Source organism: Protopterus annectens, chromosome 12.part0 (genome assembly GCF_019279795.1).
Source record: "Protopterus annectens isolate FY-2018-M chromosome 12.part0, PAN1.0, whole genome shotgun sequence".
NCBI lineage: Eukaryota > Metazoa > Chordata > Ceratodontiformes > Protopteridae > Protopterus > Protopterus annectens.
Window position 1 is genome coordinate 1,168,287,490 of NC_056746.1, and position 25,768 is coordinate 1,168,313,257.

A 25,768-nucleotide genomic window follows, 5' to 3' on the forward strand; every position below is an offset into this window, starting at 1 on the left:
GGTGTTAAATGGTTGTCAAGGAAGTATGGTATGAGGACCTCATCCTCCAGGTGGGTGTATGCTGGCAGCCTGCCACGTGGCATACCCGGAAGATGTAATGATGGAGACAGGTCACAGTAACTCACAGAAAAGTACAGCTGAACATACATGTGTATCACATTTATTAAGATTACAAATCAGTTTTTGCAAATCTACATGACACTAACACCACTGACATGTTTAAGTCACACACATTTGACACTTACTGGTGATGTGTGTGTCATGTGATAACATTGCTCATACTCCATGTGGATGTTGTCTTGATGTGGGCATGTCTGTTTGCCTGTACTTGTGTCTTTACCTATCAGCACATGCCTGGATGTTTTCACATTAATGCAATAGACCTTAATGCTGTGTATATGTCACATATATAGTCATACACAGTCTTTAGGGATGTGACCTGTGACCCTGCAGACTTGCTCACAGAATGTTTTACATATATGTGTTTTGCTATATACATCTACATGGCACTGTACAGCTGTGTAGCATCCTGCCATGTATTGTCTGTGTTGCACATGTGAAACACATGGGACAATAGCTAGCCTGATGGTATTTGCAGGGTTGGATATCAACTATAGCATGTATGGTCAAAGTGAACTAGTAGGCTATATGCCCTGTGCCATTTATGAGTATAGGTGGAAAGGTTACCTAGCTGTAGCCAACAGACAGGTAAGTTTCAGTGGCCAGTTCAAGCATTGCCACATAACTGATCCACAGGTTTACTGATATATTTGGCATGCGGTCATCACACCATGTCACAGAGAGGGGCAATGTGCAGCTTCACTGGACAGGGGTGCATAGTATGGCAAGAGTATGTAAAGTGTATGGGACAGAGATCTGTCAGGCATGTTGTGATCCTTGTACTAGAAAGGTGGATGTCCATGAAGTATGTGTTTATTTGGAATCAGGATGTGTTAAGTGTAGCATGTCCAACATCTCTGGGTTGGACATGGCTTTATTCAGGGTAGACTGCATGCTACATAGTGGAGCTAGGGATTGGGAAGGCCAGTGTAGGCCATCTACACATGGGCAATAACCCTTAAAGGAAATATGTGATCTATTATGGGTCACATGAGTGTTGAGTATGGCTGAACAATTATCTCTATATTCATGGATGGCACCCTGTCATGATTAGGGGTGCCACATATGACTACCTGACTGGTGTGGTGAAGTAACTATCAAAGGAAAGACTACTGCCCAGCTGCATCCCATACACATACAGTTGCCATTACGTTGACCGCTGCCTAGGTGGTAGTTCATGGGTACAGGGTTTTTAACATAGGAGATGACAATGCAATACTTAGCTGTCAGATTGTGGCCATACGTCGCACACCACACATCTGACATACAAAGGCCCTTCTGTATGTTGAACGCAACACACATTGAGTCAACTATTGCTCCTAGTTCATAGTCAATTGCAAACATCAATAGGCAGATGCCTTCTGTGTTAGTCTGTGTGTGGTATAGATAACAAAGAGGGGGAGTACCAGGAATTAACCCTGTATTACTGTGGCTGGCACTGGTTTGATGTGCGTGTATTAGTCAGACACCTTCTGTAGTGTTGGTTCTGCCAGCAGTCCAGTTGCTAACCACTCCTGTGACATAGGAATATACACCTAGTTTACTGAGTGTAGTTGGAACACAGTATGGGTGATGGTGTCCTAAGACCTGGCAAAGTCATGATATGCTCTGTGAATCAACCATACTGTCATCTACATCTGTACTGAGTACATCAAATAAGTTGATCATGGTTCATGGCCTTACAGATCAGAATCAGCAGTTTAGTTGTGCACTATTTCCCATTATCAGTGGTATTTCCACCTTTGTGGGGTGTGATAACTGTTGCTGTGCACCATTCAGTATGTACACAGCCTGACATGGAGCTATGATTGAACATGATGTGTATCTGGAGAGCTGATTGTTCTTACATTTATGTAGGATACACCCTGGGATGTTGGCAGGTCCCATGAAAGCTGTATGTATGGCTTTAGAGAGTGCAGCTTGTACCTGCATATTTATTATTACAGGGGCTCTGTAGTGTACATGGATATATAACTATGTGTACCTGTTGGGAGGTAGGTGGGAGTGGGTTTAGGTTCTCCAAGACCCTATCTGGATGAACAGGTGCTATTTCTGTAGGTGCAGTACTTCCCATGTCATAGTGCTGTGCAGCACGGCAGGTCTTGTCGTTGCCATTACGATTAATGACAGCTATAGAATGCTCTGTGCTTGGCCCCATAGTATGTGGCTGATTAGTTTCACAGTAGGTTTGTGTGGTTTTATGTGGTGTATCTGCATCTTACTGAGGCTGACCAGGGATCACCTACACTCATATGTGTTCACTCTTGCAACAGTCACTACCTTCTGTGGTACAGTTTAAAGCATGGTACCACCAGTTTGCCTTCTTGTTTGAGTTTGGTTGAATCTTGGTTCTGTTTCAATGGCACAATCACTGCACGCATGTGACTGCTTAAGGTTCATTTGTATAGGATTCAGCATTTGCACATGCATTGTCCATCTGCATAGGTGCCATGACAGTCACCACTTTGCTCTTAGGAAGCATAACATTGGCTTTGTAGACTGACTATGTGTAGCATACTGTTAGCCCTGTTTGTGTGACTGTTGTGATCCAGGTGATTGCGGTTGATGGAATCCAACATGCATTGAGCGCAGGTGTTGATACATGAGGAGTCTTCCCAGTTCATAATGGAATAGTTGAGAGTAGCCATTTTTATGGTTTTCTGTCTCAAACCTAATCTTCCCCATTACAGCACGTTATGACAGTTGGGAAATCTGAGGCATGGTGGGTGATCTGTCGCAAGGTGCAATTTGAATTCCACTTTGGCACAAAGGTAGTTGCTCAGCATAATGTATCTGAAGTTATGCAAGTGCATCTAGCGTGGGGGTGTACTTATCCTTCAGGAATATGGACATACCTGCGGCCCGTGTGTTCCAATAAAGGATAATGGGCAAGAGGTGAGGTATGTATTATAACATGGTCATGCAGGTGTGCTCTCCACAGCATTGAAACATGTCTCAGCCACTGCACAGATATGTTCTCCATGTTACGGATTGACATATGTGAGTCCATATAGTGTTTCTGACATGTATCATTGAATAGTGAGACCCACAGTTTATTGCTTGGCTGTCCCTGTAACAGCAGTGGACCTTCACTTGAACTGTGCATGATGAAGGCACTATAAGGGTAGCATGTGCCCTAGCCAGTATCCAGATTCCCAGGGGTGACAGGTGCAGGCCCTGTCTGGCAAAGCATCATGGTCTGTCAACCATGTTATCCCAGGCAGACAGATACTGGATACCCTTTGACTTGCACCACTACATTACCTTTTGTCCCTGTACTGCAGTATCATTCTGGCCAATGGCCTTGGGTCATACCTGCATGGGCTACAAGACCTGACAGTTCCTACATGTTTCCATGCAGTCCAGGCTACTGCATCACAGTTCCTGCACAACAACATGGAATATGCCAGAGCCATGTGTATAGTTCAAAAGGTCGTCTGAGTGTATGGGTATGTGGCTAATCATGGCAAACAGGCAGCTGACAGTATGTATGCCCACGTATAGGTTGGTATGTAACTTAGTGCTAGAGTTTGCATTCACAAATGAGTACTGTTGGGCATGTTTCCGGCCATGTGTTCTGAGGTGTGGCACAATTATGCAAACTATGTCATACAGTTTGTGTATTTCGTTGTCTGTCTATTCCAGCTTGGGAGGTCACTTGTTTGGCCAGATACTTAAAAGAGTCTGTGAATGTGTGTGATTTCTGGTAGTGTGTGTGGGTGTCCTTACTGTGTTCTGGTAAGGGTATGTGTTGGTTGTGATGATGAGATGCATGTGTTAACCTACACCTCATGACTGTCCAGTCCAGTCATGACTGTAGACTGGACTGCCTTCCAGCTTACCCCTGTAGCTGCATCCCAGACAATGTGAGGGGTGTGGTGTTAGTGAGTTTGGCAGTGTACATGACATAGAGATTACATTCCCCCAGGATGGCCACATACACAAAGCTGACATTAGTAAACACCAGTAGCTGACTAGTGGACATGCCTGTATGAGCATTCAGTACTACTAGTACCAAGTACTGTATTTAGTTTACTTATTGCTTCTGAAGATGTTTTAGACAGTGATGATCACGTGTAAATATTTGTGTTATGGACGTGACAACACTGGCTATTACAGAAACAATGTAGCTACCTTTAGCAGCAATCCCTCATCTGAGGAGCACATCACATCCTGATAGTTGATTTCAGATGATGCAAGTGTCTACAGGTCTGTTTCCTTCTCTGGGTATATACTCACATATCCACCAGGACAATGAGCTCTGTTGGGCACAGACACCCACTCCCCAAACAGAGTCATGTATCAATAGACTCTGATGCCACTATCAACATGATCAGAATATAATCAGATAGTGTAAGCCATCACCTATGAAGCAGTTATTACACATGGGCAGCAGTCTCCTACATCTTCCACTGCTAGTGCAGATGTTACACTGGAGTTAAAGATGATATGCAACCTGTTTCATTACTGGTACTGTGCACTACCTTACATAAAGTATGTGCAAGCAGCTGTTAGGTTGGCAATGAGAGGTTAGGCTACACAAACCTGGCAGTTCAACCAGTGTGTCTCTACTCTCAATATCCACTCTATGTAGGTGTGCACATAGCCATTTGGCCCAGCCCTGTAACAAAGGTCACTACACATTTGCATAACATGTACACATGCACAGCTGTTATTGCTTGCAAACAATACTAGAGAGGTCCAGCCCTGTAACAAGGGTCACTGCACATTTGCAAAACATGTACACATGCACAGCTGTAATTGCTTGCAAATAATACTAGAGAGGTGCATATTACATGTGTTATGTGCATGGATAGTTACCTAGCTCTTCCAATTATCTTTGCTATCATGCTGAAAAAGTGTCAGATGAATACAAGTGATATGTATCCTGTTATTGAGTATTGTAATTGCCAATAGACATAACTACTGTTTGCATAACATAACAGAAATGCTATGTAGAATGGAATACAGATCTGCCAAAATACTGTACATTACACAGTTATTGGCACAATATCCCACAATGCAAACCATATTTGCACAGTAAGCCCGCCTTTGACATGTTCATCTTACTTATACACCCATACATATGTCTACTGTTACAATATATCGACATACACTATCCCCTGTTATGGCACATACTTGTTGGACCAACCCTGGCACTGACAGTGGCTGGAAGCGAATTGGTGAGTTACAAGCCCATATCATCCCTTGTGGTGTATGAGGAGTTTGCATTGTGACCTACAGCAGTACACACATAGAATACTACAAGCATTACTACTGCTCAACAATACATCACTACATGATAGCTATTTGCACTATATGCATTGATTACAATGTAATTCTTACAGAACAGGTACCACCTACACAGACATACTACATGTTATACATACCTTCTTAGTAACTGGAAGTGTTATTGACTAGTTTAATACTCATTGTTGGTTTGTCTTTCAGTGTTTTGTACTGTTCTACAGGTAGATACAGATGGTTTGAATGTGTGACAAGGCAACCTTTTATAGTTACAGATCAGTAACATGTGCTATCCCGATAACCAATTGATGTTCCTAAGTAGCTAATTACATGCACATCAGCTGCGCTGCTACTGCCTTAGCCAATACCATGGCAACAGTGGAGTATAACTGAGTACTCCACTTGGGCGTTGTCCCTCTGCCTTACTTGTGAGGAATACAGCCTGGAAGTGTTGTTTGAAATCTATTGCAACAGCTGTATGGAGACAAACAGTAATATACTGTGTGTAATGCCTAGAGGATTTTGTCTAAATGTGAGTACTGCTGTTATATTTCTGAACATTGCTACTTGTGCAGAGTTTGTCTTTACCTAATACTTCTGCATATGTTTCAGTCTGGCCAGGTTGTTTGACCAGCTCAAGGCTGCATAGCTATGCATATAAGGTTAGGGGGTTTACAGTGTGCTTACCAGACATCTTTAGTTTGGTGTTACTGTGTATCATACTGTGCTGATAATCAGTACTCGGTAACACTTCCTGGTGTACGAACCTTTCAACCCTCTGAAACGGGATTAGTTCATACAAACCCTGTAACATCAGCAGCTGTTCAATTGTATAACAGCAACTATTTCACATAGGGCCATGTTAGTGTGTCTGTGTCCAGGTATGTTAAGGTTTCAGCAGATGTTGTACAGTAGTTGAATAATTGGTTATGGTATGACAGTATGTATTGATGTAATTATTTTGGGTGTGGGGGAGATATTGGTGGGTGTACATAGCAGATGCAGGTGTGTAGGAACCCTTTTTATACAACTTCTATATGTGTGTGGGTGTTCTTTCACTATGTGAACACCTATCCCTTAGTGGGCTAATACTATGGTAATTGCAGGCTGATTCATTAAGGCACTGTTAAATGCTTCCTGTATAGCATGCAGGTACTGTTAGTCCTTGAATCCTTTTGGCAATACATCGGAATGTAATAAAGTTTTGCTAAACGAAAGCTGTCTGTGTATTTCTGTCATGGATATTTACAGTCATTGCAATTGTGTTGGTGACTGTGTCCATAGAACATATTTGTAATAGTGTATTGGCATATACTCTTCATATGTTATGTTCATATTGTTTGGGGGGGGGGGTGGAATGTGTGATTACTACGGTCCATGTTATACTCAGATATGAACAATTCGTTTGCTGTCTACACACATGTATGTATGTATATATATATATATATATATATATATATATATATATATATATATACATATATATATATATATATATATATATATATATATATATATATATATGTGTGCGTGTGTGTGTGTGTGTGTATGTATATAGATATAATATAATATATATTATTGCATACGTTTATCTGTTCCTCCATAGATGTGTAGATGTTTTTAACCTGTCTATATATCTACATATATATGTAGATCTGTTTATATCGACATGTCTCTATGTATCTCTCATATATATATATATATATATATATATATATATATATATATATATATATATTTATATATAATATATACCAAACCTAATCGATGCAATAGTGTAATGGAATACAACAACGAACCACAGTAGAACACTATCTAAATCCTGAAGGAAGATGCACACTTCATGAAGCTATAATACGTCCTGATTTAATGACAAAATACTTAACAAACGGACAGATAAAAAAGTCAACAGATACAAAACGGATCAAGCGCTTTCATCCACCCAACATGGATTGGATTCTGATGAAGTCCACATGTTGGGTGGATGAAAGCGCTTGATCCGTTTTGTATCTGTTGACTTTTTTGTCTGTCCGTTTGTTGAGTATTTTTTTCATTAAATCAGGATATATAACACATATATATATATATATATATATATATATATATATATTTATATGAGCATACACCTTTCATTGGGTACATGGTGGGTTGTCCTGTTTCAACACATTCCTCCCTTTTGTGTTTTAAGCTGTCTGCATACACAACTGGCATAGGTACATCTCAGGTAGCTTAGTGATAGGTTACTGTGAAGATGGAGTACATGGCTGCGGGTTCTAATCCCGGAAGGTGTTATTATTTTACCTCTCAGAGTAGGCACTGGTAGGGAAACTGTGAATAATGCACATTTAAGTGGTTGTAAGCAGGTTTGCCCATGGCCTGTATGACGTTAAGCAAAGGTTAAACCTGTGAAGCTCTTCTCCGTTTAACCGTGTTTAAGCACTGCTTACCATCGCGCAAACCCATACAAAATTGCTTACAACTGCTTAAAAGTGCTTTAATCCACCTGCATCCAACAGCCCTAATTCTGGCCCTCAAAATAACTTAACAGCCCCTGAATCCAGGACCATGAGCACCACAGTCACTGACTTTACCACTAAGGCATCTGAGATATGTACAAATGTTATGGTGTTTAGAATATACATTTTACTACAGGCATTCCTCCCTACTGAAAACAAATTTGACAGTCAGTTGGTGTACATATGTCTGATATATGTTAATGTTCATATGTTTGTGAAATTAAGTGTTGCAATGTGACATGACAGGGTGTATTATGAATGAGGAAGGTTCTTGTTTTGTGTCCATTTTATATTGTCCCCATACTCCATGTATACCCCTCCAGTTCACTTATTGAACATCCGACCCAGACTCTCCCTGATGCTTGATTTCATTACCCATCATTCCTCCCCACCACAATCTTCACATACACAACAACCATCCCTTCTATGGTGAATTAGGTTAATATGAATAGTTGTAATACCAGAGCTGCATGTGTTTTGTGTACACTTCAATTCCTTTGGATTGCTTCTGTGTCATGAAGTGTGTTCATAGATGTTTATATATATGGCTATTGATGTAACTGTATATATATATATATATATATATATATATATATATATATATATAGATTCACTTTATAACCTCGAATTACTGAAATGTCGAATTTCAGTATTTCGAGACTATAAAACCAAATCCACAAAACACCGACATAAAAAAACACAAAAGTCAAAACACCGAAAAAACCGCACACACAATACTACACATACACCACAACACCCACATCACAACAAAAACAAACAAAACTACATACATACACAACTCATACACACATAAGCAGGGGGACAAGCCCCCCTGCACCCCCCTCACCCCCCCTACTTATATATACTAACTCCGAGATCGCACAAACACAAAACAGAAGCCAACTCGCACACGCACATTCTCCGACCCCTCACACACACATCAAACACATCAACATACTCACACACACTCTAACTCCCACTCACAACCCTTAGAAAACACTTACCTGACATAACACCTACATCCACACATGGCACTGCGCACCATCAAAACACAATCCCAGACATTACGCAGCGTAACGTCATAACAGCGAATTCAACATATATTCAAATTTGCGATTATGGGCTTTCACTATTTTTAACATTCAGCTTTATAGCCTCGAGATACTGAAATTCGACATTTCAGTAATTCGAGGTTATAAAGTGAATATATACATATATATATATATATATATATATATATATATATATATATATATATATCTTTATATTTATATCTATATGCAGACATCACTGATATGCATACATATATATATATATATATATATATATATATATATATATATATCATATTAATTTGTAACAGTAATACATATGTAGACTTGTATGTGTTGGTTCACAAATTACAATACATTACAATGTACTGTACATATATACACAAAGTGACTGTCCCATTTGTGGTCATTACAGTGGAATGAATATGGTATAAGGTGTAGTCTAAAGCCCATGAAACTTGTATACACCTCAAATGGCATAGTGGCTTAGACATTATAGCAGCGGTTAAACACAGTTAAACAAACTTTGTAAAGTATAACCTGTGCGCGCAAACATGGCCACATCCACTAACTACTCAGGATATATACATTTCAGTGAAGTAACATCTCACTATGTGCTTACATAACATTACAATCTCTGTTGACTTTACTCTCCAGCACACATGGGTTTATATGGGTGTTTCAAATGTTTATTATGCAGACCATTACTACCTATATATGCAAGCTGCGGTTAAGGTATACTTTTTAACATGATAAACATCCCTGAATTTATTGGGATTGAGACCTTGAATGCACAGATACTATGCAGATGCTGTAACCATTACACTATTGACATTAATGTTGCTTCCACCTATTTCCTATTTAGATGATTTCTATTTGTAAGTTAGGCTAAGCAAAGGGCAGAGGCCCCCAAACCTACTGAGCTTCACTTACTCTTGAAATAACATATAACAAATGTATTGTGAGACAATAAATTACATTCCTAACTACATTAGGCATAGCCACTCACTGACACACTTCAAGGGAAACCTTGTGTGAATGGGTAACAGAATATACACCCCTGGGCTCATGTGTCCCAGAACCATACAGCCAAGGGGTGGGGGAGACCATCCAGTTTGATAGCTGCAAGGCCGATTGGGGAAATTGAATGGTGTTGAATTGTCACATTAACATGCCCTCTTTAGATCACTAAGTGCCCCTATCACCCTCCACCACCCCAGTCTTCAACAGTTTCCAGCAACTCTGCCTGGAATTGCATCATTGGCCATGCTTGACAGAGGCTCAGTTACTTCATCAATGGTGCGGAGAAAGCCAACACACTGTAGCTATGCTTATCATTGCCCTTGGGCAGATAGGTAGTAGGCTATCTCTGAACCTCTAAAGTGCAGGCCATCACAGCCATAATATGTGAATAAACAGACTTTGATCACAATATATAGTGAGAAATCACCATGTAGTCAGGAAACAGTTAAGTACAGCAAGAACAAACAGAACACTGATACTTAATCACTCCAAAAGCCTATCTTGGAAGCTAGAAGACTTGTATACATTTAAGGCTTTCTATTGCTTACCAGTAGGTTACCTACAGGAGAGATGAGAAACAAGCACAGATGGGAAACATGCATGCAACAATACCATACTGGCTTATGTGTCAGCCTTAGGCTTTGTAATACTGGCCAAGGCTATTGGTGCTCCCGTGGTGCCTTTTTTAGTAGAGTCTCAAAGGTGAATACCAGCTCTGTAAACAGTACAATAGCAGAATCAATGAGGGTTATGCTACTCAACACCAGGGGTTGTGATCACAACATGCATGCACTCACAACACTCCTCAGGATGGACAACGTCAACATCTGTGCAGTAACCGAGAACTGTCTTAAGACTCCAGAGAGCACACCAGCATAACCAGACTACAACCCATACCACACATTTCGGCCACAGAACATGGACAGACACAGACATGGAGGGGGTGTATCCACATTAATCAGGGATACCTGCACCTCCAGGTTAGTGGGGTAGCATGATACCTTTGAGATCATCTAATAGCTTGCAGCTAACATCAGCCACAACTGCAATGTAAACTGTGGCCTGCTACAGATCACCCTCCATGACCCAGGACCACCACTCCACCTACCTGGAGACAGTAGAGAAATTGACAGTCCTACCACACACCCTGGCATTGGTCGATGTCAACTACCCTACCATTAACTGGGAATCTTACTCAAGTACTCACTTCCAGGCCCAGCTCTTCCTGGAATTTATCACCTCATATGCCCTGTATCAGGTGGTAACCTCCCTAACAAGGCGTGGAAACATACTAGAAGTGGTCATCACCAACGTGGGCAACAGGTGCACCACAGCAAATGTTAACCGGTCACTGGTTAGATCTGACCATGAACTATTCACTGTTTCCACACCCAACCATCTCCCCCACCCACGGAAACCACAGTGTATACCTTTCCTACAGCTAAATTTACACTACTAGAGACAGGGGTGGGGGGTTTCACAGCCCCCACGCTAAGGGGAAACACTGCTCAAGATACAGACAGATTTATAAATGTAATCTATAAGCACCTACATGGATGTATGGATCGTGTCATCATTGGTAAACCAAGACTCACTCCTCCAAGACAAGGACACCAGTCTGGTGGACCCCTGCAATAAACAGGCTGTACTACAGAAGTATGACAGTGTTCCAGACAAACAGCAAATCCCACAAAGGGCAGACATCCGTGATCACTATTAGTATGATACGTAGGTCCCTCATGAAATCATCCAAGGCTAACATCAACAGGAAAATACGCAAGGATTTGAAAGATAACCACAAAGCCTTCTTTGGCTATGTGAAGGATCTAAGTGGTGACACACAGATTTGCACTGTGCCAGTGAAATATGGCACAAAATATGCTGACCCTATTGATATCACCAACATCCTTGCAGATACATTCAGTGCATACTTCACCGCCTAAAGAGCCCACAACACTACCCGAAAGGTACAGTATCCCACACATCAGAGACACACAGGTGGAAATGGCCCTCTCTAACAGCAGAACACAGCATCAGTGGAGGCAGGTGTTGTCCCAGACTGCATCACCCACCTAATTAAGCTTTTCAACCTCAGCATCTCCACAGGCTACATGCCCATACAATGGCATGTGGCAATGGTTATTCCACTCCACTGAGGTGGAATCACAACTGACCATAGTAACTACCACCCCATAAGCCTGACTAGCCTGGTCTGCAATGGTATGGAGCGCATCCTCATGGCACTCATTAACAAAGACATTGGTAACCTCCAAACATGTGACCCAATCCAGGTCAGCTTGGTTAAGTTCCGTTCATGCCTACAGACCTGTTTGGCATCTTGCATACAGTCACCTAGACATTAGATGAGGGGAGAGGTGGTTCACACATACTACCTGGACCTCGCCAAGGCTTTTGACACCATGCCCCACTCAGGTATTATTGATTAAACACACCAGCCTGTAGAACCCACTTGGTGCGACTAGCGGTCTCCAGGTCCAACTCTTGACCAGTCATGACTGGAGTCCCACAGGACTCAGTCCTGGGAGCCCTACTGTTTTGCATATACTTCTCAGAGGTACAGGCAAACACAGGTGGACTACAGCAGACCATGTTTGGCAATGACTGTGAACTAGGAGCCATGATTGATAGTCCAGCTGACACAGACATCCCTCAAAGGGCCTCACAGAGACCGACACAGGGTGTCAAAGTCATGGCCTCCAGCTAAATTCCACTAACTGTATGGTCATTCCATTGTGAAATATTAGGCACCCACATATTAACACATAAGTGGCAGCCACTTTAATATGGACGAGGTAATGGGGTATCTGGGGACTAAGGTAGATAGTGATCTCTCATTTGAGAATCAAATCTCCAAAGTAGTTAGGACATCCTTCTATGCAGGCCATCTGATTACTAAAGGGTTCCCATCTAGACATACTGGGGTTATAGTGCCCCTTTACTCATCACTCATCAGTCCCATCATAGGGTATAATAACCCATTTGGGATGTACCTCAGAAGACACTTCCAATAGCTGGAAAGTCCACAAATGTACCTCGCCAAGGGGATTACTGGCCCCAAACATATGCCCTATGCAGCCAGACTAAATAAACTCCTGCTTTACTCCATGGCATCTCGTTTACCCAGGGATGATCTCTGCTGGCCAACACAGCCATGTTGAACTCAGGCTTAATGGATATGCTCCACCTATGGGAATCCATGTCACAGTGAGCCACACACTGTAGTGAGCTGAACCTTGCCCCAACAGTAACTGGAAGATGCTGGAGGGATGGATGCCTGTCACAGACACTCCCCATACTTTGGAACAACATCCCTAACTACATTATACAGAGCCCCTCACTAACACTCTTCAAGAGAAACCTTGAAGAGTGGATGGGGAGCAGTAGATGCACCCCAGGGATCCCACCATTAGCTCTGCTCCACAGAGGGACAGTTAATGAATCAATGGGTTGGCAAATGCTGACACATTTTGGCTAGGCTTATGAATGGCCTCCGGCAGTTGGCCAAGTACCTACCTATGAACCTATACATACAGTATCAGCACATGCTGATAGCTTAATTTACTGTTCAGGTGTTGACTTACCTTGTGCCAATGGCAGTTGTGTGTGCAATAATTGAGGGCTGCCTATGTTGGATGCACACAGTAGACTGCCTATACATGACAATTTACAGGTAGTCTTGTGTGTGTGTGTGTGTGTGCCATCCATTTTTACTGTGTGTGCAGGTGGAGAAAGGTGTCAGTCCCTAGGTGCCTACACTGTCAGTGTGTGTGCTATACGTTCCCTCTTTGCCAAGGCATGGGCATACTGGGTACGCCTCCGTCTGCCTACTGGGGCTGGCTCAGGGTGTTCGTGGTCTGAGTACCTCTATGCCTGTGGGCCCTTGGCAATGGCAGTGGGCTGTGAGGGCCTTCACTATTCTGTCCCTGCTGCAGCTGTTTCCACAGGATCATATTGTGTAGCATGGCACATACTATGAAGATGTGGGTACACGTGCCTGGAGAGTACTGCAAGGCTCCACCAGATATGTCCAAGCAACAGAACCGTGATAGCAGCATCCCAAACACATGCTCTATGATGATTCTGGTTTGTGCGTGTGCCTCATTATGGCATTCCTGCATGGGTGTGTGTGCATTTCTGATGAAAGTCATCATCCACAGTTCCAGTGCATAGCCAACATCCCCCACCATGTGGCCATTTGGGATGTCCCCCTGGCAAATACCTGATACAGCTGTGAGGCATGCCAGATGTGGGAGTCATGATAACTTCCAGGGCTGCCGGCACACACATCCATGATAATGCCCTGGGCATTGCACATGACCTGGCAGTTGATGGAGGGGTATCCCTTGCATTTTATGTAGCGCCTACCCTGCTTACCGGGTGGTGACTTGATGTGTATGTGTGTGCAGTCTATTGCACCCAGTACCTCCGGGTATTCTTCTATACAGTGGAAGAGACGCATATTGCTGGCCAACTCCTCCTACATTCGTGGGAAGTATATGTGCTCATTGGCATGTGTTAACATGGCATCTAGGAACTGGTGTAGTACCCATACCTGTGAGATACCCATGATATCCCCAGTTGGTCTTTGAAAGGTACCTGTAGCTAGTATTCTCAAGCTTACACATACCTTCGTATCCACTGGGATGGGTTCCCCTTTGTTTGTTCTGGCTGTGAGGCGTGGCTGGCACAGCTCCAAAAGTTGCTGTAGGGTGTCCTTGTCCACCCTGTAACACTCTACTATCTCCAGATCATGTAGCCCCTGGTAGGTTACCTTGGGTCTGAACACTCTCCTCCTCCTCTGGTGCCTGAGGTGGTCATTTGCATCATCCTCCACACCACCTTCAGTCTCCAACACATGCTGGTGGATCAAAGTTATGACAGCCTCTAACATGTACACACTAAAAGTTCCCCATTTGTATACACCACTGGTGCAGAGTGTATGGGAATACACAAATGTGTGTGAGGTGCTTTCACACTTTATACTATTGTGCTATGGATGCTGCTGATGTCATTGGGTGTGTATGAGCTATCCCAGCTGCAGAGTATCTTAATTATGGGTTTTACAATGAGTACTGCAAGTGTGGGGTCTTTACTGTGGCATTATGCTTGCCCACCTTGATTAATCTTTTGCCCTTTGATTCAATTTTAAACCTGGATCCCCTCCCATTATCAGGCATGCATCTACCTGCTGTCTTTCTTGTTTTGTACTTTCCCTACCCAGTCATGGAAAAATGTGTCTTGTAGCTGATATACTGCAAATCGGCTTTGTTCTGCTTTGACACTTTACTGTTTTCTTTGCCGTACAGCCCCTCCCCTTTCCTGTTCTGCAGGTAGCTGCTTGCAGCCTTGTTAGCTGTTGTCAATGGCCCACTGTAGGCTCCTAGGTGTTAGTCATTTGTACTCCAATTTCCCTGCTGCAGCATTTCCTTATTTCTTCCCTATATACTTCCTGTTTCAGCTGCAGTGTGCAACGCGCAAACCCGTTTACCGGGTTTATGTGCGTTTTCATCTCCGTTCACATGCATACTCAGTTACCTTGTGTACTCTCAGCTAAGCAAAGCTATGGCCAGTTCAACACACCCCTATCTTGCAGCTTTGCCTAGCTTGGGGCAAACCAGTTTAGCAATGCTCCAATGTGCTTACAGCAATGGCGACACACCCCTCTCTTGATGTCATCTTTATCTCAAGGGCACACATCGGTGTTATAATGCTACACAGTGAGATGCATCCTTACACCAGCGGGGAATCTGTGATTCACTATTACTCCTCTCATTTGCATGTCATTGCCTACTAATTCCTAGCTACCACGCAGAACACTGTCACAGCCCCTTAGCAACCCTTGCGCCATAGTATGGTGTAGCATGCCTGCCACTGACTATTATGGGGAAATCATGATATGTGTTACATTGCAGTTTTATTCTATATTTTTATATTTTCCTTGTGATCCCCTTTGCGTGCCGCTGCCCTGCGCTTCCACATCACGATAGTGCAACTATATATATTAAATGTTAATTTTATATTTTGTACATGTTTTTTATGCCAATGGCTATATATTTAACCAGTGGCATATATTAACAATATAATACATGTGTTTGGTTGGCTGTCATGGCTCCAATTTTATGTTTGCAAAAATGTAAACCGTTTTCTACGGTTTACATTTCTGCATGCTTACACAATGCCTGCACCACTTCCTGGATCGCTATATACCTTCATTTGCATGCTACACTGCTACACATGGGGTAATTAGCATACAGGGCCCGGGAGCTGTATGGGCATAATGTACGCAGGTAGTGTATGTGGGAACAGCTCGTACCTGGATCACTCGGTGGCCATATTTGGTGTTGGAACGCTGACGCTATGCCTGCACCTGGCACAAGCTTTATGAATCCTGGGGATAATTTTGAATTCCCCTTGAATCTGAAAAAAATCACTTTGAAGCAGAATTCAAACTTATACTTTATATGGCTGGCAAAGCCCTCTACTCCTTCTTGTAAGAGGTTCTATCCCTGCATCTCTTTACTTTTTATAACCAAATGAAATCCTGGTGTACCTTGAGGAAAGAGGAATGTGCTGACATTCAGTAAATCCCACCTGAAATGCATGTTTGCATGCATCACTATTTACATTTGCGTATTCACAGTGAGTGCACACTAAATGTTTGCCCTTTGTATGTAGACATTTTATTAAATATTGCCTAACACAAGGATTGTGCCAGAATTCACTTAAATGGGGAATTTCTGAAATGTGCAACAAAAAAAAATTGCGTCACCACACTTCTCTATTTAATATGGAAAAATCTATTTATTGCTGACATATACATACATGCATACCGAGCAAAAAGATTTGTTCACTTCCTGTAGAAGCAATTAATTCTGAGTTGCACAATGGCTGTCTCAAATACTATAAATGCTGTCTTGATTACCTTTGCTGATTTGTACTTTTTAATTACATTCAGCCCTTGAATTAAGCTTTATATGCTACTGAAACTCTGTTCCCTGTATTTCGCTTTAGTATTTGAGCTGTAGCATTAAGTTAATTCTAGATATTGAAATTAAAACCGTTGTAAGGTTGAAATGAGTTTTGTCTCAGCAAAGTGACTGCTGTAAGAAAACAGAAATGCTGACTACTTTATGTCTGCTAGTCAATATATTCTGTTGAAATTTAGAGAGGACAAATGGTCTATGTTATTACATGTCAAGTTTCATGACTGCACATCCTTAACACTCACAATGACCTACTATCAACGTGGTGACCATTTCCAATGACTTCCAGAGAATGGAGAAAATCTCTTGTTTGTTAATATCTCCTATTTCATAATGTATGGTATAAAATAAATTCATGTAAGCAATGTTAGGCACTGGTATTTGTAGTTATATCATATTTTTTTCAGATTCTCACAGACTAACTTACAAGGCGATGAACATTTTTCCAGTTTTGAATATGCCAAAGGCCCAGAATCGAACATCTGATAATTAATGATAAATTACATTAATAGCCATCATGTTTATTTTAAAATTAGGCTATTAACAGCATTTCATTTAACCTCAGAAAATGACATGCTCCAGTTTTATGAATCTAGTGTACTTTTTTCTGACCTAAAATATTCTTCATAATTAATCCTTTTTTGCAATATAAGGCTTTTGTATTCCCGTAATCTAGAATGTACTAGTTTTTTAGAATACGGAATATCTAAGGACATCCATGTTGAATCAATGAAAGCAGGGTCATTGCATCCTACTTACAACAATTTTAAAGCATCTGAACAAGTAAAACACATAATGAAAACCAGTGTTATGAAATAATAAATGAAGTATATTTGCATTAGAGCAAATGACCAACATCTTCCCCATTTCCCTTATTTAAATATATTAACTCTTCAGATACACAGCCACAGAAGGAAGGAAAACACCACCACAACAGAAATGTATTCCCACTCTCTATCCACAGTATTCTCTGCAGACACTGCTAAAGTCAACATGCAGGGCTAGTTCAAAAAGTTTAAAAAATTCACAAACACACTAAACTATCTGCTTTTTTTCACTGTCCACCTTTAAAAATGACACTAAACTAAATCTCACAAAAGGTTTTGGTCAAACTAGAGTTATACTGAGAACAGTGATGCATGTTGTTACTGTCCACTGATATATCTGGTGTGATTAGACTGGGTTTGACAAACCATTTGTGATAAAATGACATGCTCCTTTCTAACCAGGGTATTAGACTGCTGATTTTCTTCATTATTGATTTATTTACTGATTGATTGTCTTTTGTTTACTATGAAAGTCCAACTGGGCAAAAGTCCTATTTTCAGCGGAGGCATGGGGATGAAAGTTCACATAAAATATATGTTTAAAATAAACAACAAAAAAATTTAACATTTTAAGCATTACTTTGCAGGTCATATTGAGACAAATAGTAAATGTCATATCAACTTTCTGTAGTATGTGTTTTTAATATTTTGATGCTTTACTAGCAAATATCACACTTTAGCTACATATATCAAATATGGTTAGGACCCTATTACATAAATTCAGTTAACTTCAAATGTCAGGTCAGAATTTTCAGTAACTAATAGCTTTGGTTTGTTAAGGTATTAACTGCTTACACATTTGCCATAATATGTACCACTGTTTTGAAAAAGTCTTATTAGTAGTCGCCCAGTGTGTTTGTTTTGTTTTATTTGCTAGAAGATTACTTGAATTTTCAGTACTTTATTTTGTAAAAGATGGTCATTAAAGAATACTGTAGATGATTTAAGTTATGGTGGATGAAACAGACCACAGTTATAAGCATACACTTTATCCATATATATTCCATCCTGGAATACTGCTAACTGATGCAGCATTTCTGTGACAGTACCTCATGTCTGCAATGTGTTTTCTTTTACAGATGGTGGCACACACCCAAATAAGGGGTTGCCATCCTAGCACACACATCCCAAACAAGATATTGCCTGAACATTTATATACACTAAAGAATAACTATTCACATATACACACCTTTACTGCTTCAAATTTCCTTCACTTATTTCACTGGTATTGCTATAATCCATTTCTCACTGAAAGGCAATATTAAGTATTGATACATGCCTGCTAAGGGTCTATATTAGTTCGCTGAAAGATATTTTCAGTGAACACCTCTTTGTTGACACCTAATCATTGAAAATCACTTCTGTGATTTAAGAAATTTTCCCAGGGCAATGAAGTTGTTGGCCAACTACACAACTTTGCCCTTTTACCCACTGTAGTGCGATCTCTGAGTTGGTATATATAGTTGGGGGGTTGTGGGGGGCAAAGCTCCCTACTTGGGTGAGTTTTATTTAGTGAGTTGTGTGTTCCATTGTGCTGTGGGGCAATTGTATCATTGCCCTGGGAAAATCCTGTGAATGATTTTTGATGGTTAGGTGTCAACAAACAGCAGTATACTGAAAATATCTTTCAGTGAACTAATATAGCTCCGTATGCTAGTGCTAATTTCAACATTTCATTATATTAAAATAAATGTTTTGTACATATAGTTACAGCTCTCAAATGTTGCTGTTTTTCAGAACATCACTGATTTTGCCACATATTTTGCTCTGTGCCATGTAAAATCTTTGATTTTCTGGTAAATTGCTGAGGATTATAATCAGACAATAGTGCCAGACAGTAGAGTTTCATACTTCTTGTTCAAAAAACACATGATGGTATAAAACATAGTGTTCTATTACATTTTTTAAGTTAATTTGAGTAATAATTAAAAACTGTCCCTGATTTTTGGCCTTTGCCCCCCCCCCCCTGAATTCCTGAACAGGAGAGTTAAAATCAAATCTTGAAGACAAATTGCAGATTTATAAAGCAAATTAGTGCTAAAGAAGATAGAAGAAGGATTCTTGAACTTTATGACCATGGTATTTCTGGCATCTTTTTACTAAAATATATTACTTTCTATAGATCCCTTTCCTGTTTCTTTTGCCATGAAGATACTGGTTTCATCATGGCACCAGATATCACGTGTATACATATCAGAATTGTGAGTAAACAAACTACAAACCCTGCAGTAGTGTATCCAGCATAGGAAAAGACCATAAATGTGAAGTACTAGAAATATGGTAAATGCTCATGGAATACTATGCTGCAAACAGTAAATAACTGACACTTCATCACATGAGGCAAATCTATGTATGTATAAATAATTTGATAATTTAATGTAAAGGGATGTTTAATGCTTTTCAGGGGAGTTTTGCCCACTAATCCTCTAATGGGGGGGGGGCTTGGTTCTCCGCACCTTGCAAAGCATGTGTGTAACTCTAATGTGACACTGCATATCCTTGGTCATAGCTAGAGACTCCTTTGAGTGTATGAGTTCACACATATGTGTAAAAAATGCTTACCCTGACACTGACCAGCACCTTTGCACATCACGGCCCATCCACTGCACATCTCAATCCGTTCATAAAGTAACAGTATTCATAGGGATGGCAGATGTTGTGCCCTTGAAGAAGAAATATTCCTCTTGGTTAATGTAATCTTCATCTGCTGACCAGCCTTCAGTGATATTTGTTTGTTTCTGTAAGCTAGTCATTAATGCCATATAAAGTGTTTCAAAACATGAATCACTGTGACAGAATGAATAACAGTTAAAGGAATTTTTTAGCTGATTTAACAGCAAGGGAATGTTGATGGTACAACATCTAAAAGAAATAAGAGATGTAAAACATTAGGATATGAAGAGGAAAGTGACACAGATCAAAATGGAAAAGAAAAAAAAAACATGAGACTGTTACACTCTGCACTGTAATACCTATGCATTATTCACTTATTTTGTAGAAATCTTTGTGTTGTGTCTCTATAAGCAATGCCTGTCATCTGTCTTTCTAGGCCACATGGCTTGCAGTGGACTGTCAACACTACCTGAGTCATCTGAATACCTGCAGTAATAAAGCTCATGAAGCAGACTCATTGAAGTGCATGGAAAGTTACCAGCAGAAGTTATGTACTGAATTTTCCAGAGACAAGTTCCAGGAAGTGAAGGTTCAGGTATATGCAGTCAGCAGCAGTAAAGGGATAAATGTCTGGAATGAAACCTGGCTTGAATGTCAGGAAACCAAGAAGCTTCTGGAGGAAAAACTGGAAAGATATAGAGACTCTCAGAATGCAGCAAAAACATCAGGTGGCTATGAAGAGAGCCTACTTAATGCAGAATCCAAATTGCCTAAGGAATCAGCACCTACCTCTGACAGTGAATGCAATGCTGACTGTGCAATATCTGAAAAGAAAGGGGATGGGCGGATATCAGCTGCTGTGTCTTGTTTGAGTTCAGGAGTTAACCCAGAATCTGTGGCAGTAACAGACACTCCTAAGACTGGCAGCAGTGTTTGTGACAAAGACCAGAAATGTCAACATGGAAGGGAGGCCTGTTCAGGGGATAGTTTTCAAGGACTAAGGTCCAGGGAAGAAGTTTCACTGAAAACTAGAGCTGTGGCTCTTGAACAGACAGGAAAAGGAGCTACTGCTTTTAGTCCAAAAAGTGACATGATAGTTTCTGAGAGCCCCATTAAGGGGCCTTCATTAGTGCAGGCATGCAGCTCTTCAGTAACTGACTGGCTTTCCAGGGTTCATTTTAACAGATCGCATAGTGATGGCTCTCGTTGCCGCTCCTCCCATTCAGACCCAACTGGCTTTTCCTGTAGGCATTTCCAAGGTCTTTCATCTGCAAAAATGATGGAAATGGCTCAGAGGTATCAACTCTCCAGGCATGAAAGTTTTTGCACCGAGGGGATGGGCCTGCAACAGCCCTGGGAACAAAGTGCTCATTTTGCCAGACCAAAACTTTTAGCCCAATATCTCAGCCCTCAGATGAACAGAAAACAAAAAAGATTACTAGTGAAAACTGCAGCAAATAAATCAGATGGAGGAACAATGGTAGACCTTGTGTAAGTACTTTAACATCTCCTTTAAAAATACATGTTTTCTTACCCTGTATAGTCTATTACAGAAAATAGTTTAGCTGTTAAATGGCACACAAAGGAAAGCCTTAAACTGTATTAGCACAACTTCCTCTTTAGATTTCACATATTGTCTACATTCATTTTAATTTATTTTTCTTATAAGTAAAAGGTGCACCCTTGTAATGGCTTCACAATGCCTGTACTGTCAGATTTGCCATCATTCTGTCTGAATACAGTTTGTAGTAGCCAACATCAGTTAGTTTAAAATGAAGTCGAGCAAATCTTGTTTCTACACATGAAGGAAAGCTGATAGGCAAGCCGTGTGCATGTTGTATCAGTCATCATACCTAAACTCAGTTTGCCAGAAGAAGACTGTCAAGGTGGCAAACCAGAAACTAAAACGTATGTGGTTCTACTTTGTATTAAAGGGGGACTGGTCACAAGCAGAAGGAAGGCTGTTTTATTGTTGTCGAAATTCTCAATTAGCACTTACCTTAACAAGCGTTGTAAACAACACCTTTGCCTGTACTGATAAAATTAGCTACAACTTTTTTAAAAACAGGTTTAAGTTCATCCATCCCCAGTCCCCTTTCCCATGTTTTGCACTTTGCGTCAAGGTGCCGCTTCAGTAGTGACAATCATCTAGAGTCAATGTTAATGGCACTTCAAAATCACAAGTGCACTGACAAAAGTCTTCATTAAAATAATGTAAACAACCAGAATAACCTTTATAATAGTCTTCCTGGTGGTTCACCTAAGCCAGTTCTGGTGACCTAAAAAGGCATGACCAACTGTACCTGACTAGATAGGTATGATGACTGATGGTGCAGCCCTTATGTGACAAAGTACTACAAACAGAAATGGAGCTTTTTCTTCCTTATCCCTGTACCATATGATCATCAGACCTCCCTGTCAGGAGAGCCACAGGCCCATTAATTCCCCAGACCTAGTCAGTACATTTGTTCCTCTAAGGAGTGAGAGTAAAGCACAGAAAGTGGAGCCATTATAAGCTATGGAGGGATGGGCATCATTTTTTTGGTTTTGTATCTACTCACCCTCCACTACAGCTGTGATATTCTACAATATGCTTGGGGTGTTTTCTCATGCACACTTCCATTAATGCTAGCCTTTAGTTCACACGAATGACCCTCCTAACAAATCAGTCATGAACTCCACCCCCCAAAGTGGGTAAGCTGACTTGAACTACTCAGCCCCCACATCCCTCTACTCTCAGAAGTGGAGGTCCCTATATGAACAGGTATAATGAACAGGAGTGAAGCTTCTGACTGGTTGGGTGCATTGAGTGGGGTAGAACCCTTTCCTGAACAGTTATAATAAACAGCATTAGAATCCTTACTTATGCAGGTAAGATGAGCAGCTCCAAAATGGACTGGTACAATTTTCCATGAGCAAACTGTGCATAATTATGACAAACTAAAATCCCTTATAGAGTCATGCATTCTGTCTTAGTGGATCATATGGATGATCATACAGAACCTAGCCATGTCATACACAGAATATAGTGGGTAGATTTGCCATCTCACTTCATGAGAGTCATACTGTTTATCCCAGGAGTAAACCTGTGGGTACAAAAATAGCCATCAAGGCACAGCTTGAAGGACACATTGTTTGACATACAAGAGGATCTTGTTCCATAGGTAGGGGTTTTATGTGTGAGGAATCTGTTTTTCCAGGAGGTCTTGTTTATGTTGCAAGTAAGGTTGCATTCTTTGTAGTGTTACCAATAATTCAGAACTGGTGGAGGTCTAATAGGACAGGGCCTTTCATATCACAGAAAGTAAGGCAGAGATCACCTCACTGGAGATGGCACAAGACAAGGAAAGTTGAAAGTGCCTTATGTATGCCAAGGTAGCCAAGAGAATTTAATTCTTTGATTTTTTTTTTTTTTTTTGAGTTAGACAACATTGGCGTCTTTGTAGTTGGGGGGAAGTATTTGGAGAGGTACCTTCCAAGTAGTGCATTGTTGCCTATGACTGGGTTAATGCCGAACAACAGAAAAAAAAAATTGTTTTTGGATATTAAAAGTATACCTTTGATAATTTACTGGCAAGGTATAAAGATTTCCTAATTATAACTGACAAGCAATAACTGAAGCATAGCTTTTTATCATTGAAAGTACTTAGAGCTGTAATAAATGTGCTGATCGTAAGTGGGGTCCTATTTATGCAGAAATCAATAGGATATACACTACACCTGATGGTAGTCAGCTGAACACAATGGTTGGTGTGCCAAGGGCTGGCTCTGCAAAGCCCTTCTTAGAGGACGTGAGTGTTTATGGGGGGAGTCAGTAATAACACCCAATTTACAGTCATCAGCAAACCTGGTTAGACATGCACATTTGAAACCTGTTTTCACTTTAGGGAAGTAAATGCCAAAGAGGAAGGAATGAAGAACTCAGCACTGAAGGACACCAATAGTGATATGCTTTTCAGAAGAGTAGGTGCCACCAACTCTTACTGTTTCTGCTTGATATGTGAGCCAATTATCAACCCAGTAGATGACCCAGGGATTGATGTTTAGACCAGTGAGTCTGTCAGTTATACCACCATGGAGAATATCATTAGGGACTTACACCCTACCTACACCCTGGGGATTACTCTAGTGGCTCTACTTGATAGAGGCACTGTGAACTAACATTGGACGGCACGGTGCCAGGGCACTTCTATGGGCTAGGCTTGTAATAGGCTCCAGGGCCATTAGCCTAGTACACACCTATGAACCCATGAACTTATGAAGGTCCACACTGATAGAATGAACAGAATGGTCTCCATTGATGGCATCTATTACATTTTCAAAGAAGTCAGCCAGATTAGAGAGACATGATTGATCTATCTTTCACAAAGCTGAATTGATTAGAGCTCAAGGTTTGTAAGTAACTAATTTATTTATTTATGAGGAGGACCAAGATATATTCCTTGATTTTAGAGATGATGTTGATGAGGATTATAGAGAGGTAGTTGTCAGAGTATGTGGGGAAGACTCCTTTATGGAATATCACAATGTCAGCTGTTTTCAAATCTACCAGAGATGCCAACTTGGCAGAAAGAACAAACAAAGAAGTACTTGATAAAATTAAAATCCCATGGTGGTGTTGGGGGTTCAAACAGGAAAGAACAGATAAAGCAGTCTCAAATGTTTTCTAAGTCTTTTCTGTATCAGAACCCTATCTTCCATGAGGTTATGGAAGGCACGGTAGACTAACGAATGCATCATGACAGTGCTGAAGCTCAGACAGAATTCATAATAGTGGGGTAAAGATTTTATGACTGCCATGGAAGGATCAGGTGCATACCCCATGGAAAGACTAATGTTGAAAAAATTAGGAAGGGTTTAGTAATGTTAGAACATACACTAGGAAACAGCCTTGTATATAGACTGGGCCCAGGTAGCCATTTTTTTTGGGGGGTAGACCTTCTGTGATCTGGCCCATAGTGATTATGAGAACAGGGGGTTTAGCAATTCACAAAGAGCACAGGGGGCACAGGGGTGAGTAGGATAGGTGGGGCTGAATTTCATGGCTAGGATTTAGGTGATGGTGCTGGGATCAGCATATGTTCAGTTACAACTTGGTGCAGGGTTGGATGGAACTTCTGATATTCCATATATAGTTAAAATGGCCTATGGTTATCCTTGGAGTAGGTAGTAACTTTCATTTCATATCCTGCCTTAGTTTTCCAAATTGTGTGGTTGATTTCTTTGCTGGCCTGCCTAAGTACCTTCTCTATAGAAAGAAAGTATTTTTCTCCTTTTACTAACTTTTTATTATCGAGATTGTGTATTCAGGAGCCAAAGGTACTTTCCCAGGAAACTTATGCTCAATCAAGTTGGGAGTCAGAGGT

At 40.9% G+C, this 25,768-nt stretch overlaps 1 protein-coding gene across 1 annotated transcript in view; it reads left to right on the plus strand.

Moving 5' to 3' along the window:
• KIAA1755 (KIAA1755 ortholog) overlaps positions 1–25,768 on the plus strand; it is a 986,731-nt gene that overhangs the window by 767,410 nt on the left and 193,553 nt on the right. Inside the window, exon 14 of the mRNA XM_044090195.1 lies at positions 20,839–21,893. Coding sequence (XP_043946130.1) covers positions 20,839–21,893 — 1,055 coding nt within the window. The remainder of the gene's footprint in view (positions 1–20,838; positions 21,894–25,768) is intronic.